This window comes from Pollicipes pollicipes, unplaced genomic scaffold, assembly GCF_011947565.3.
Source record: "Pollicipes pollicipes isolate AB1234 unplaced genomic scaffold, Ppol_2.1 Scaffold_7261;HRSCAF=8764_pilon_pilon_pilon, whole genome shotgun sequence".
NCBI lineage: Eukaryota > Metazoa > Arthropoda > Thecostraca > Pollicipedomorpha > Pollicipedidae > Pollicipes > Pollicipes pollicipes.
In genome coordinates this window covers 34,551,224-34,566,097 of record NW_023597054.1, presented here as the reverse complement: position 1 = coordinate 34,566,097, position 14,874 = coordinate 34,551,224, and the positions used below count along the sequence as shown (strand labels likewise).

At 57.9% G+C, this 14,874-nt stretch overlaps 1 protein-coding gene across 2 annotated transcripts in view; it reads right to left on the bottom strand.

The window, feature by feature from the left end:
- The window catches only part of LOC119112755 (putative nuclear hormone receptor HR3), a 39,057-nt gene extending 27,023 nt beyond the window's left edge, over nt 1-12,034 (bottom strand). The window contains exons 1-2 of one of the 2 annotated variants that reach the window (XM_037237034.1): nt 11,618-12,034; nt 2,669-2,716 (exon numbers count right to left, since the gene is read on the bottom strand). In XM_037237034.1, the coding sequence (XP_037092929.1) occupies nt 2,669-2,716; nt 11,618-11,696 (127 nt within the window). In that variant the 5' untranslated portion in view covers nt 11,697-12,034. The remainder of the gene's footprint in view (nt 1-2,668; nt 2,717-11,617) is intronic. The other variant, XM_037237035.1, reaches the window with a different exon arrangement.
- Nucleotides 12,035-14,874: the final 2,840 nt, after the last annotated feature.

Sequence of the window (14,874 nt, the reverse complement as noted above, 5' to 3'; positions counted from 1 at the left end):
CGGGCCCGGCGGCGGCGGCAGCTGCGCCCGACGTGTTCGAACCACCCGAGGTCGGCGCGCGCGCCGCAGCCGGGGCTACCGATAACTGCGCAGCGCAGGGCCGCCGGGCGGAACGGCGCTGACAAAGAGCATGCGTGACGAGCAGGCGGGCCGGGCTGATGTCGTAGAACACGATGCCGTGGGAATGACTCATAGCGGCGACGTTGTCAGGCCGAACAGATCAATAGTGCGCGTCTGGTTGTGGCCGCACAATGCCGGATACCCCTGGGTACGTTACCGAGTCAACTGAATCTTTAATAACGAACCTGAAGGCCTACTGCGTCACAGTGGGACTTGGACTTGGATGGACTCAGACTCTCTGAACGAGGTTGGAAGAGACATACACACGTCGGACAACCCGGCCTCATAAGCGACGGCATCGCAAGGAAGAGCTCGACTGGATCCCAACCGCATGGCAGCCGGAGCTGCCTTCAGACAGACTTCAGAAGACCAGACCGGCGGCATTGTGCTGTTGCGTGATCAGATGTGCTACGCAGGTCATCGCAGGTCATCCACCGAAGTGCAGCATCCGCACCCGCCGAGTGTCAGGGAATGTATGGTGATCCCGCGTCAGACGGGTTATCACAAATCCCGCCCCAAGCCTAGGAGTAGCCTGCGGCGTGTCTTCGGCCGGCCGGTCCGGGCGGGTGCGGTGGTCTGGGGCTGGCCGGTCCGGGCCAGTGCGATGGTCTGAAGCGCAGGGTGACGTGGCGCGCAGACCGGCTGAACGCCTCTAGAGAACACCCAGCCGGGATTTACAAACCAGACAGCTGGGAGACCACCTGTCTCGGGCGATCCCACCAGTCCGCACAACAACAACTGGGTAGGCTGTCCGCCCAGAGGAGCATTGGCCTGAGGTCAAAGGTCGAGTCGCCTCATACTGCGGAGCTACTGGCGCGAGCTCCGACGGTCCGCGATGAACGGCCTCAGACTACAGCTGGGGAGCACGGCAACGGGACGCCACTCCACGCCACCGCATTTATTACCCTGAACTGAGCAGCGGCCAACTTCCGGCCAACCGCTCAACGTCATCGACGGGGATCAAGATATTCAGTTATCTCAAGACAGAAATGCGGCGATGTAGACTCTCGGGTAGAACCCAAAGTGGACCGAGTCGGGTTCATTTTATGCTTGATGCCCACACCAGTTCCCGGCAGGCAGACGCAGGTTGAGCAGGTCTTGCCCTCCTCTGTTCTGGAACGTGCAGAGGCATATGCCAGTCTTCCTGCTGTCCCATCTTGCTGTTGTCGAACCCCACCATCTTCTAAGATAAGGCGAATATCGAATCGGGTTACACCATTGTCACAACCGTTAGCTGTTGTGTATTTGCCGCATGATGGCAGCCAGTTTCAACTTACCTGCGCTTCATATGATTAACAGGAGCTTAAGCTCCTGGCGCTTCGACACCGTCCTTGCGAACCATAATAATAGAGATGCACACCTTCAACAATCGAACTCACATATCCCAGGAAACTCAACTGGCACCACCGCAGGTCCGTGCCGGCGTCGACTAGGACCACACGCTGCGGGGGCCACCGGGCGCCACAGGGTCAACGGCTGGTCATGAACCCGACGAACAAGAGCTCATTCGTCTGGAGAAGCCTCAGAAACGGCTGGCCAGGTCATGTGACTTTGGAGCTGCCCCCAACGGCGTGCTTGACCAGTGAGAAAGGCAGTGGCGTTATGGAAAACGCACTGGCGTCGCTGGGCGCAAACACAACCAGTTTTACCGCGGACAGGTCATGTACGTGTAAGCATGTGAATATTTGACGCGGTCGTGTCCCGAACGTTCCTGGCGACGACCTGTGAATACGGGCCGGGACACCCCCCTGCCGGCATCCAGAATACATAGTCTTGCCTGTCACCTGGCACCGGGCAGTGGAGGGGCGGGAAGGGGGATCCGGGGCTGCCTCTGTCGGGTCGGCCCCTCTGCCGGGCGTCCTCTCACCACCCGCCCCGACCCAGCGGGGTGGGCACGCAAAAAACACGGAAGGGGAAATGAGACGGCGGCGCGGTCCAGCGCCGAAATGGGAGGGACGCGGGAGACGCCAGGTAAACAGGTGGGACGGAGCGCACGTCCCGCGCCCGGCACACTGGCGAGCGAGCCGGCGAGAAGACGGCCCAGGACACGGCCGGGCAGGACTGGCCAGGACCGGCACGGCGGCAGGACGGGGGCGCGGAGCAGTACCGGGCAGGGGCAGAGCAGTGCCCGGGGACGGGGGTGAGTACAGGGCGGGGGGTGGTCCTGACGACCTCAGCACCGCAGAAGGCATCTCAGCAGGCCGCCGCCCGCTACAGACCAAAGTACAGCGGTGCAAATCACTTAAGTTAAAACACCATCCGATTCCGGACAATTATGTGAAATCGAACACACAGGATAGTCTAGAATAGGATAGAATAAGATGGTCCGGATAGGCTGACTGGCGGATATACGGTCAGTGTGCCGGTTCCGAGGGACAAACATTTCAAGCACACGCAATTATAATTTACCACATCCACAGAATAAGTCATCCACCACCGTGATAGTACTCCCAAACCCGCATGCGAAAGAACCCAGAGAAAAAGGCGCTAATGACCAATAGAAAAGTGAAGGCAAAAGCAAAGGGAAAGGAAAACGTATCAAACTAACTTTTGGGGTGATGAACTTGCTGCAGGGTTTGCGGCATCAAACAATCAACTAGAAAAGAAACAGATAACTAAATAAAAAGACGCTCAATTCAAACAAACGACATGTGCAGAAAAACACGCAGATTAAACAAAAAATCTGAACTCAAACTGACGAAACAACAAAATGCAGTCGCGTAAGAAACACATACAAACGGCATATGAGGGCAATTACGACTGTTTTAACAGTAAACACGAAACGTTGCTCCCTCCGGCACGCAATCTCGACACGCTCCAGGCATCCGATGAGCTAACTTCGGTAATTCAGTTCGTGCTAGCAAACTACGCCCCGTAATATTCAGCGAGGCGCCAAATCACGCACTCAGTTACTCGCCGGCAACAAAATGTCCAATATCAGGTCGTAAGCCCGCGGCGCGGCACCGCATCATGTTGTTTCCATCCGGCGCTGCTCCAGCTGTTGTCGCCTCCGCACGACAGAACGTGACGGCCACACAGCGCTCATCTGGCGCGTCGTGTCGGCGGCTGTGTATGTTTATCTGCCGCTCAGTGGCCGTCGCGCAGCCGGCCTCCGGCCTGACGCGGCGCCGGCCCCGGCCATGAGCACAGCCCTGGTCCGCCGGGCCGGCGGCGGCAGCACTGTCGCAGCCGAGGCCCCAGCAGCGCCGCCGCCGCCGCGTCACGCAGCCGCTCCGGCCCACTACAGTTACCAGGCCATTGATCACAGTCGGCCACGGCCGCGCATTGGCGACAATTACGGCGCGTCTGGCACCGGCGTCCCCTTGGCTGGGCTGGCCGCCGCAGGCGAGACCCGAACGCGCAGCGCCGGGCAGTGAGCGTCCGAGTCCCACTCGCTCGGCGCCGCATGGCGGTGCCACCGAAGACGTGTATGGTGACCGGTTGTCCAGCCACGTCAAAATAAAGCACGGACTGCAGCGTGCCACGCGTTGACAAGGCGCGGCAGCTACGCATCCGGAGGAAGGCCGCTCCTTCTCCCCATCTGCTGTCTCATGTGTGTAATCCGCAGCGGGCAGTGGGTCGCTCCACGGCGCAGCGCCCTCCACGCCGCCCCTCGTGCGCCCCGCGTCCGTGCCCCTCACGGCTGCAGCGAGCGCAATGGTTTGGAGCGCGTGGGCCCCACTCCCGACGCGCCATCTGCATTCCGCGGCGAATAGTGGAGGGCGGACCGTTACTTCTGTACTTTGCCCCCGAGCGCCATGCGTTCCAGCAGGCGGCTGTCCCCTCGCGTCAGTCAACACCCGCTTCCAGGGAACACGGCACATAGTGGGTCAGGACTGCTGCCAGAAATAGAATCACGAAACTGCGCTAAATGTTCGATTGTCAGCAGCGCCGTATCGAAACTAAGGATCCGCCTCCTGGCACGTCCTTCCCCACTCTTACACAGCATTTGGAGGGTCTAAGGCAAAGGCTGAGGTTCGCAAAAATAGTGGCTAGTAACCTTCGGTACAAGCAGGTGTCTCGCCGGGAGTAAATCGCGCTGCCCGCTAATCCACGGCACACGCCGCGTCAAATGACGTCATGGCTCTGCCAGAGGCAGCCGTGTCATTTGTTTCGCAAGTCTTCTGAGGATCCTGCCGAGCAGTTCCACCAGCATCTTTGTCGATTAAAAGCATTAAGAACCAGCTGCAAAACACATCAAAAGACGCAAACAAAAACAAGGAATGCGCTTTTTGCCCATTTTTTCTAACCGGTCGGCGTTTTAGTATGCGCAGCGCCGTGTCTTTAGTGAATGCACACTATGACCCACTTTCACGGCGCGAGGTTGCGTCACAGGCGGCACGTGATTGGATACTGGGCCCAGTCAGCATCCCTTCACTGCGCGGCTCCGAGCCGTTCCCAGTATGCGGGCCGGCCCGATGGGCGGACGGCGGCGCTGCAGTCAGCACGGGTGCCCCGTGGGCGCCGGAGCAGGGCGCCGACGCGGCCGCACCGCTGGCGCGCGGGAAACGGAACAGGCCGGCCAGCCCGCGGGCCGACGAACGGGAGCTGCCAACACGGGATAGCGCCAACACAGGCGACCGGTTGCTCGGGAGAGGAGATGGGCTTTTGTAGACAGGCGATAAGGAAGTGACGGGAGACGTCACGTCTTGCGCGCTGAGGACGTGGGGGAGGAGACGTGCGGGCACACCCGCGTGGGAGTGCGGGAGGGACGCCGACGTCAGGGGAAGCGCCAGGACGGCGTCAGGGGCAGGAGCAGCCGGGCAGGCGCGACATCGGGACGTCCCTACGAGGGCCGAAGGGACCGGGCGGCGCAGGATCAAGGGCGGCCGTCACAGCCGCGCGCACACGCGGCGCGTTAATGCACGTTTCGCAAAACCGCTCTCATGGCAATGACTCTGCGGTTTCGAGTCAGTCCGACTGCGGTGCGCGCGCGGGAGTCGGCAGGGTTACCTTGAGTCGGTCGCCGCTGGCCTCGGCCGAGCGCGCCACAGACGAAAGGCCGTGCTTAGCAGTCTGCCAAGGATGAGAGGTGGCATGGCTGCAGACTTAGGATAGCGAATGTCATCGGGGTCGGTGCGGTCCTGATTCCGTCAATTTTTAGACACGCTAAGCAATCTTTGTGCTTTGCCTTCATCAAGCAACTATTTGTCAAAAGCACCTATGTAAACTAAGATGTGCAACTTTGTTCCTCAAAGTAGTGTGTGTGTGTGTGTGTGTGTGTCATAGGGGCTTTACGACGCACTTAGCTGCTGAGGCTATATGGCATCGCCTGCCTCTCACCCTGGCAGGAAGGGCGAGCGCCGCGGGGAATCGAACCCCGTACCTCTGGTTTCCCAGATGTGCAGTGGTTAGCGCAGACACGTTAACCACTACACTACCGGCGCCCCCCTCAAAGAAGCGTGAAGTTCATCTCACACAAGAGCATATACGATATAGTCATCACCGAGAGGTCCGAGTCCAACCGACGCGGCAGTGCTCGGCTGGACTCGGACTGGACTGGAATGGACTCCCGTGTTGTGCTGATTCGGCTGGATTCTACGGTTCACACGAGACCGAGGGTGCCGCAGCACTCACAGGGTCAGCCAATAAAAGGGGGCTCCTCACAGGCGTTCCGACCGGCCGCCGTTGCTCAGCGCGTGCCAGACCAGGATGGGAGCACTTGCCAGCGGACTTGGGCCTGGCGCCGCCTCAGCGGATAGACTCGGACTCTGGACTCACAATGAATGTGATCCATTACGACTTTGGCTCCAGATAACCTCATACCTCAATTCTGAGATCGATTCCGACGATGTCGCTTCCAGCGAAAACAGCCTAGGAGAAGGCCAGTTACATCTGCTTCATAAATACCTAAAGAGGAAACGTATTTTCGAAATCAGCGCAGTTATACAGAGCTGTGTTGCATTTGGCTCACGTGTCCATTGGTGGCCCGCTTGGCCAACCGCGCGTATATCCCACAGCTTACATTTCCTTTTAAATCGACTCACCGGTGATTTGACTCTTACTCAGACTTGCAAGATATTTTAACGAATCGATTCAGCAGTGACTCATCCAGAATTCGGTTCCTTCCAGCGTCGCTTCTGACTCCGTCCAGCACAAGACTGGCTGTGTGTCATGACTGAGGCCGGTTGTCTGGCCTGTACGGAGGACGCAGCAGGGCAGCACAAGCCTGGCTGTGTGCCGTGACTGGGGCCGGCTGTCTGGCCTGTACGAAGGATGCAGCGGGCAGCGCAAGGCTGGCTGTGTGCCGTGACTGAGGCCGGCTGTCTGGCTTGTACGGAGGATGCAGCAGGGCAGCACAAGCCTGGCTGTGTGTCGTGACTGGGGCCGGCTGTCTGGCCTGTACGGAGGACGCAGCAGGACGGCACAAGCCTGTCTGTGTGTCATGACTGGGGCCGGCCGTCTGGCCTGTACGGAGGGCGCAGCAGGGCAGCACAAGCCTGGCTGTGTGCCGTGACTGGGGCCGGCCATCTGGACTGAGCGGAGGACGCAGCAGGGCAGCACAGGCCTGTTTGTGTGCCGCGACTGGGGCCGGCCGTCTGGCCTGAGCGGAGGACGCAGCAGGGCAGCACAAGCCTGGCTGTGTGCCGTGACTGGGTCTGGCCTGAGCGGAGGACGCAGCAGGGCAGCACAAGCCTGGCTGTGTGTGTCGTGACTGAGGCCGGTTGTCTGGCCTGCAAGGAGGACGCAGCAAGGCAACACAAGCTTGGCTGTGTGCCGTGACTGGGGCCGGCCGTCTGGCCTGAGCAGAGGACGCAGCAGGAACGGCTGCTGACCACGGTGACGCGTGTCCGTCGGACCCGGCCCGCCCCGCCAGCCGGGCCGCCAGCAGCACCGAACCCTGTCACCCATACATGGCCGGCCGCAGCGGGCCGCTGTAGAACAGGGCGCCCGGCGCCGGCACTTTCTCTTTCTGTAGCCCTGCTGCGCGGCGCCACGGAGAACGACCCGGGTGCATGCTTGCCGGGCGTGTAGTCATGTCTCGGAAACCGGGGGATAAATCAGCATTTGGGAGACACTTGGAATTCACGTTGTGTTTTTATCGAAACAGATATCTTAAGACGTAACGTTCCTGACTATTATTGGGAGAAAAAATCGACTGTGGCGAAGTTGGAGAAGTAAAGTTCTTCTCCATGGGAGCCGAGATATGGCCCCGTCAAGTGCCACCTCTCCTCAGTCACGCAAGTGGCAACACTTGCGGTCAAAGTGCTAGTAGGAGACAAACGGCAGGTTGGTTTGCTAGCATCAGCTTACAGCCACTTGTATGAAACCATGTCTGTGTTGAATGATACAGACATGGGCGACAATCATCACAATTTAGGTGACGTTTTCCAACCAATCATCTTGCTTTATTAAACCGACCTAACTTAATTCACTTCAACATAACTTTGCTTGCATGTTCCGTTACGTTTAGTCTTAACGAGCATGCAAGATAATTTACTGATTGCTGTACACATAAAAGTTAACCTCACTGATAATGCCTACCCAGACCAGACCGTTTCGCTGTTGAAACAGGCAGGGGAGTGGCCGAGTAAACAGCCTTTCACTCCTGACCCACGTTTAACGCCCCAGTACGCCTTTATCCGGACGCATCTGATCTGCTTGCCTGGCGGCGTAAAGCGGCCGCGCCGCATCACGTGACGCGGCCGTCGCACCGCCGCGGCCGGCGTGGGCCGGTCACGTGACCGGCTGACGGCTGGCGGCCGGCCGGCCCCGCCTCTGCCGTCAGCGGCGTGGCGGCGGCGGCTCCGCGGCGCACGGTTGAGCAATCGGCGCGCCCGCTGCCGACCGAGCCGCAGAGCGCAGCCGGCCGGGGAGGCCCCGCGGCGCCAGGACCGGACCGGACCGGACCGGACCGGGCCGGCGCGCGGGTGGGTCCGCGGCCGGCATGGGCAGCCGCATCCGGCCTGGCCGGGGGTCCATTAGTCGCCGCGGGTGCAGCGGCCGCCGCCAGCTGACCCAGATTTGGCAAATGCACTTCAATTGAGCACCGCCCCGGGGTGCGGACTCTACGGCCCCCTCCCCTGCCCTGCCCGCTCCTGGCGCGCCAGCCTGCCGCCGACGTAGAGGAATCGCGCCTATCGCGAGCCCACCAGGGCCGGCATGATGGATGATGAAAATGAAAGTCGCCCTTTCGGCGGAGTTTTTGTTCAATCGCGGCTTACGTCACGCGTATTGACGGAGACTGATAGAGCGGCAGTGTGGAGCGGGGTATCGCAGTCAGCGCGCCCACAGAGGGGCTGCTGGTCCATGCCAACATCCAGGCTGGTTGACTGGTCTCAAAGAGTGTCTGGTGTCCAGGTCCACAGCGGGCCTGGTGTCCAGGTCCACAGCGGGTCTGGCGGTTTAGTCCACAGTGGGTCTCTAGGGAGACCTCACAGCGCGCATGGGAGGTCTAGAGCTCCAATCGGCGCCATAAAACACACTGCCATACATCCGTAGCAGTGGTACTACATCGGGCTCACTGGCGACACCAGGCCCAGCATCCGGGTAAAAGGCGTTCCAGCCCGCCAGCCAGCAGCCAATCACGACAGAGCGAGCCCTGTTTGAAGAGAAAGGATGCGGCGCGCACATCCCGCCGTGAACAGCCAGCCAAGCTTGCCTCCCCCCCCCCGACAGGGCGTACGCTAGCCCAGGGCACAATGGTCCTGCGCGGGGCTCACTGTCGCTCTAGCATAGCACTCCTGGTACGTGGGGACCAAGGGCTGGCACATCAATACTGTCTGGTCAGTTCCAAGATACTTGTCTGAACTGATGACAATGAGAGACAAGGACAATAATATGACTACTTGAATAAGAGGTTGTATATGCGCTTTTTATCTGCCCTCACCAGCGCAGGCCAAGCCAATGCTAACTGTATTGGGTGACGCATACACCCACCCTGCTGTGGTGCCGACTGCTATACACTCTGAACCGTTCGTTCCAAACCACAACACCCACCCATCCGTGCGGCTGGCATCGCTCTGGCCTGCACGCCATCGCCCGGCCGCCAGCACCGCCCAGCCGACCCCGGCCGCCGCCGAGTCGGCGTCGGTCGGAGGCTCGTCGGTCATCGCCCCGCCGGCGAGGTCGTCGGCCGCGGCCCGTCGGCTCCGACGTCCGTCGACGCCGCGCCGGCTGCCTATTTCGACGGCGCCTCTTGGCAGACCGCGCGGGGGGCGCGGACGCCCGGCACGCGCACACGGAAGGCACGGCGCGGCCGGCGGCGTGCCCGGCCGGCCGCCGTTCGATCAATTCGCCCGTGCATGTGCGTCCACGAACGGCGGCCGATTAATTATGCACGCAAACAGTCGCTGCCCGTCGCCGGCACGCACGGGCTTTGCGGGCCACCGGCAGGCTTATCCTGCCTGACAACAGTACCAGCCGAGCACTTGCTTAAGGTGATCCTTCCCTGCCTCATTCGTCGCTGTCGGCCGCAAAGGCGGGAGCTGACCCATTCCAGTGGTCATCAAATCATGGGGAATAATCATCTCAGCATCAGGTCTTGTTCGCCGGTCCTTTGCTGAGGAATGGGCCTCCCGCGTTTCCCAGTAACATACGTGAAATGTTTCGGCGTGAGAAATTCATTTTACATTTTTATCTTGGAGAACAGTTTTCGCTTTACCCTGCGTAATTCCGCAAATCTTACTTTAGCATAGAAACCATGGGGGCAAGCACGTAGAAATGGCATTCGCATGATGGGTATTTAGTTCACAGCGTTACGCCGGAGTCAGTGCGCGCTAGCAAAATTGCATTTTTTTCGAGACTTGTTAGGGTGCAAAGGTGCTTCTTGAAAATGATAACGTCATACCAATTATTAAAAAAATATAGTAAGGAAACAGGGTACTTACATGGGGGGCTTTAAGGCTTACTCTTGCTATCGAAAGGAAATATTTCACCATCGGAAATACTGAGCAATGGATAAATTTTGTACCACGTTATACGCCAGCAAAGTAGCGTTCATTGCTGTTATCAATTAATGCGCCAAATGGTACGCACCATGATGTAAAAAATGCAGTGAACAGCCATGACGTCATAAAAAGCACGAATCCGTCGGGCTCGCCACAAACTTATGACACGGAAGGCGAACTTTATTATTCAAAATTATGGCAATTACTTATAACCAACAAAGTTGGAAACATCACTTTTCACCATCATAGCAATTAAGATGGTCAGTGGCAGAAGCCTTGAGCACGCAATAAATAATAATAATCCAGAGATGGTGACAAAACATTTCGGAGCATGCTCTCTCGGTCAGCCCGGAATTTCTCGGGCGCTCACGTGACTGAGGGTTGGCTCAAAGAAGAGCAAAACCGATATATATATATACATATATATATATACATATATAGATTATATCGGTTTATATATATATATATATATATATATATATATAAATAATGTCGGCCCCTTCCGATTAACAATTTTTAAGTTTATAGCTGCTACCGCTAAATTTAGTGACGAGCATCACTGCATTACACAATGTATCGCGCTATAAAATGACGAAGCAAGCCTTCAGGTACGGCGCGCCTGGCACTAAATAAGGCCTGTCGGCCTATCACGCCTCTCGACGGCTCGCGGAGATAGTGATGTTCACGAAAGAAACGCAGGAGAAATGGCACCACGGTCCACCTGCTCCTGACACGATCCCGTGGCTGGCGGACCCCGCGACACCCAACCAAACAGCAGGCGGGTGCATCAAGAGCCGACAAGAGCAATCCATTTCAAACACTTTCGCTTTGCACGAGCAGGCATTTCGCCATCACCGCATGAACCAGCCTGAGCATCGACACCGATAGAAAACGGCACAGCCCACCACTCAGCGAGGACAATCGCCCGTTTCTTTGCCCCCATAAGTCGTGAAATGAGGGCCAAGTACCAGAATCGGACGCACCGATCTTCGTTAGAAAAGTATCCACCCACGGTTAACAGCCGTTTCGGCTACTTACGCCCGCCAGGCAAGCACTAACAACGCCTCCATGATGCACGGCTAACACAAAGTAAGCATCCTCCGGCAATCAAATGCGTCTCCATTCGGTGTGTTATGCTCATGTGCTGGAAAGACCTTGCAGTCGCAAGCGGTGTTGTTTTCCCGTAACTCACTGGTGTACAACGGAACAGCCTACTCCGGACGAAGCAGGCGGCCGCGGTGGCTGATTTCATAACCTGTTCCAGGCCGGCTGCCCCACATTTCGCATGACCAGCCCAACGGAGAGCAAATACTTGCGGCTTTAAGTGCCTATCAAATTTTTCATTTCATCATCGTACAAAAAAATATGAAGCCCAGCGTGTCGAGATTGCGTGACTGTAACACATCAAACCGTCATATATATGGTCTTCTATATAGCGAGCAATTACTTATACATTTCTGTAGACGGCCTTGACGTCTAGCCGTGCGGTCGTCACGAGCAAACGACGCGCCTCTGACCAGTGGGAGCCAACTGGAGCAGGTGCCTAGCCGGGCACCGAACGTCAGGACCGTGTCGATCCGGAGAGCCGGCGCCTCCAGACAACTGACCTTTGATAGATCCGGTCGCATGGTTGGGCTGCGACACCTCTGGGTTGCTCACGTGGCTCCAGGTCATGCCCGAATACATATCGGCCTCGGTCGGGTCCCACTCGGCCCAGGCCGCTCCAGTCTGGCCCGCCAGCCGCTCGGCTGGGCTCGCGGCGCGCCGCGAGCGGCCGCCTCCACTGTACGAGATCACGGCGCGGCCTCCTACGGGCGGCCGGGACGCGGCACCATCACGGCACGGCCAGGCGGCTATGTGTTATCCTCGCACGTCGGCGCCATGTCACGACATCGGCGACGGCGGGGCGCGGGCGCGCACGCTCGCCGACAAGCCATGCAGGCGCTTCGGCTACTCCATGGGCGGGCGGCGGGCGCGGGTCGGCGGCGGGCTCGTTTCGACTGACACCGTTGGCGGCGCGGGCGGCGCGCAGTCGTCGACTGGCGAGCGGCCGCCGCCGGCCTCCGTCTCTCCGCGGCCGGTCCATTCGCCGGCTGCGGGGGAGGCCGGCCGGCGCACCGCCCGCGGGCACGCGCCCCTCACCCCCTCCCCCGTCCCCCTCGGTGCCGGGGGCGCCGCCACAGGTGATCGGGCTTCGACAGGTGGAACTGTTCTAACCGAGCATGCCCGCCCGAGGCAGCCATCACTGTACATTGCCGCCGCCGCTCGGGCCCTCGAACGGAAAGTAAAACGCCCCTCGGTATTAGTCACCGAGCTGTAATGCGCTTTCACAGCTGAACAAAACTGTCGGTCCTCCGTCATCGAGGCAGAACTTCGCGAGTCATGCCGGCAAAGCTATCGCTATGAAGGGTTGTTGTCAGCACGAGCACGTTCATTTCATCGCGAATGAAATGGAAAGCGCCAACTGGAGTGTGGTTCTCTTCACACCGCTAAGCGTGGAGGCATGCAAACAATCGTGTATAGGCACATGGATCACGGCCGCGTGTGCTAGTCGCGATGTGAATTTACACTTTCCTTTACGAAAAAGTAATAAAAGTCACTATTTGGGCGTTATTAGAAATAACTGAAGTGGAAAGTGTAGACTATAAGGCGGTTTTTTGACACTAGGCTCGGACAGTATGCAACAGTGATGCACAGGCATATAGGTGATGGCTATGCGTATAAGTCGCTACTGAGTTTACATTAAAAGTCTGCCGTTTCTTTACGAAAAAAATCGTCATCGAATTCACACTTTTCGCGCGACAGTTGGCTACGTAGGTTTGGTTTCCAGCCTAGCGGACGTAATCATAGTTTGAACAGGACTCTAAAACAGCGAGAACAGTGAATGATGGATACAACATTAACTTGCTGGAACGGGACTCTCACGCAGCGAAAACGTTGGGTTGCGAGTAAAGTATTCCCTACCATGAAGTTCGTTATACGCGTGCCGTTGGCTAATCGCAGCTGACATCCACTTCAGCACCGAATTTTTGGCACTCTTCCGCTCATACAACATATCAAAAGTTGAGTGGTCATATATAGTTCAACTGGATGATAAAGCACTCTCCAATTTATTTTAACAGCCATGCTGTTTACGAGAGTTCAATGACCGCCTGTTATCTAGTTCAGACTGGAAACTCACACATCATAGGGTGAGCTAAACTTAGAAGGGACCGTGGCAAAGTTTTAATGCGGAGGGTAGCTGTTATCGCATCGCGAGGTGATATGGATATCACGTCGCTCTGGGGAGGAAGGCACGTGCTCAATTTCGCGGCACGGCAACTAATCTATTCTGCAAAACAACGGACACGTACAACATACGCAGGTGAGTTAAAGACGCGCGACGTATTCACGCCTTCTCTTTCTCTCACTCTCTCCATTCTGAATTCTGTCCCCTACGATCAGCTCAAGTGGAAGGTAACATATGCTTCAATTGTGACAAGTGGTAAGCAACTACGGTAAATACAGCGAAACTTTGTCGGCAAGGCCATGCAAGGGATGATTTTGCATATGTCACAATTGTCCTGGCGTCACTAAAAGGCGCAAGCATAGAACGACGAGCATAATTGGACCACACAGTGATCGCTGAAAGCCATTCCCCGGAGCATAGCGCATCAAAATCACGACGCAAAACAAAGGGATGAACGAAAGCCGGATCGCGTAAAAGGTGTCTATAACTGGGACGTTTGAGGTGAGTATCACCACAGCCACCGCTAACTGGCTGAACTAGCCATTGTACTGTTACCAAGCGACTCAGGCCAGACCCAGGCCTGGCGGCGAGACCAAGGAAACGAAGGCCGGTTTCTCGGCACACGCTCGAGCTCCTGTTGGGTTGCCGGTCGGGCCGTGCGAACGCGTAGGCCGCTTGCAACATGTCAGACACGGCCGGTTTACCAGACCGCTGCCTGGGCGGGGCGGGGGCGGCGAGCGCATCAACACCAAAAGGTCATTTTGCATGGCCGCGCCGGGTGGATTACCAGCCTCGTCATTTCGAAGCCGGCATGCCACTCAAGGTGCGCCGGTCCCGTCTGTCCCGTCGGGCCGTCAGACGGGTCGTCAAGGTCCAGCCGCACGCAATGGGATAACGGGCAGGTTCTCACGATGATTTCAAAAGCCAGGTTCTGATCCCGTGCTGTGCACGAGAACATCGCTCGACACATGCATACTTCTATGCCATGGGTGCACGTGAGCCACGCAAGGATGTCATATGCTGCGGCGGCGACAACATACGCGATGGGTCAGACAGTAAAATGAGACAAATCTGTTAAACGGATTTCGCAGATATTGCATGCAATGCCAGTTATTTGGTTTTTGCAATATTAACGCTCGTCATGTCAGTAATCTCGTGGTCAACGATGGCGATCGTCTCCAGCTTACCAGAGCGGAGGGCCATTCAAACATGATGGCTCGTTTTAATGCCGGGAACGGTTTTCCAGCGCACGCCAAAGACAGACACGCAGCCAGCTTTGGCTGGGAATTCCCACTGCGACACGGATACCCGCTGCATTAATCAGCTGAACACAGTGGCGATGCGGCCGGCCTCCGTCTCGCGGTGATCACGCCACCAGCGATTCAGTAGCAGTCCGCCGGACCGGGCAGCGGCGGATCGCCACGGACAGGGGCAGCGTGTCCGTGTGGACCGGGCACGCCCGCCGTCCCAAGCCCAGTCGCCCCCCCCCCCCCCTCCCGCGACCACCGGCCGGTCTCGGGACCGCCGACGCCTCCATCCGCCCTGGAGTCACATCCCCCGGGTCCTGCGCCAGGCAAGGCTTGTTGCGGCGCCGTAGGAACAAGCCTCTTTTGGCCACGCTGGAGCGGCAACCGT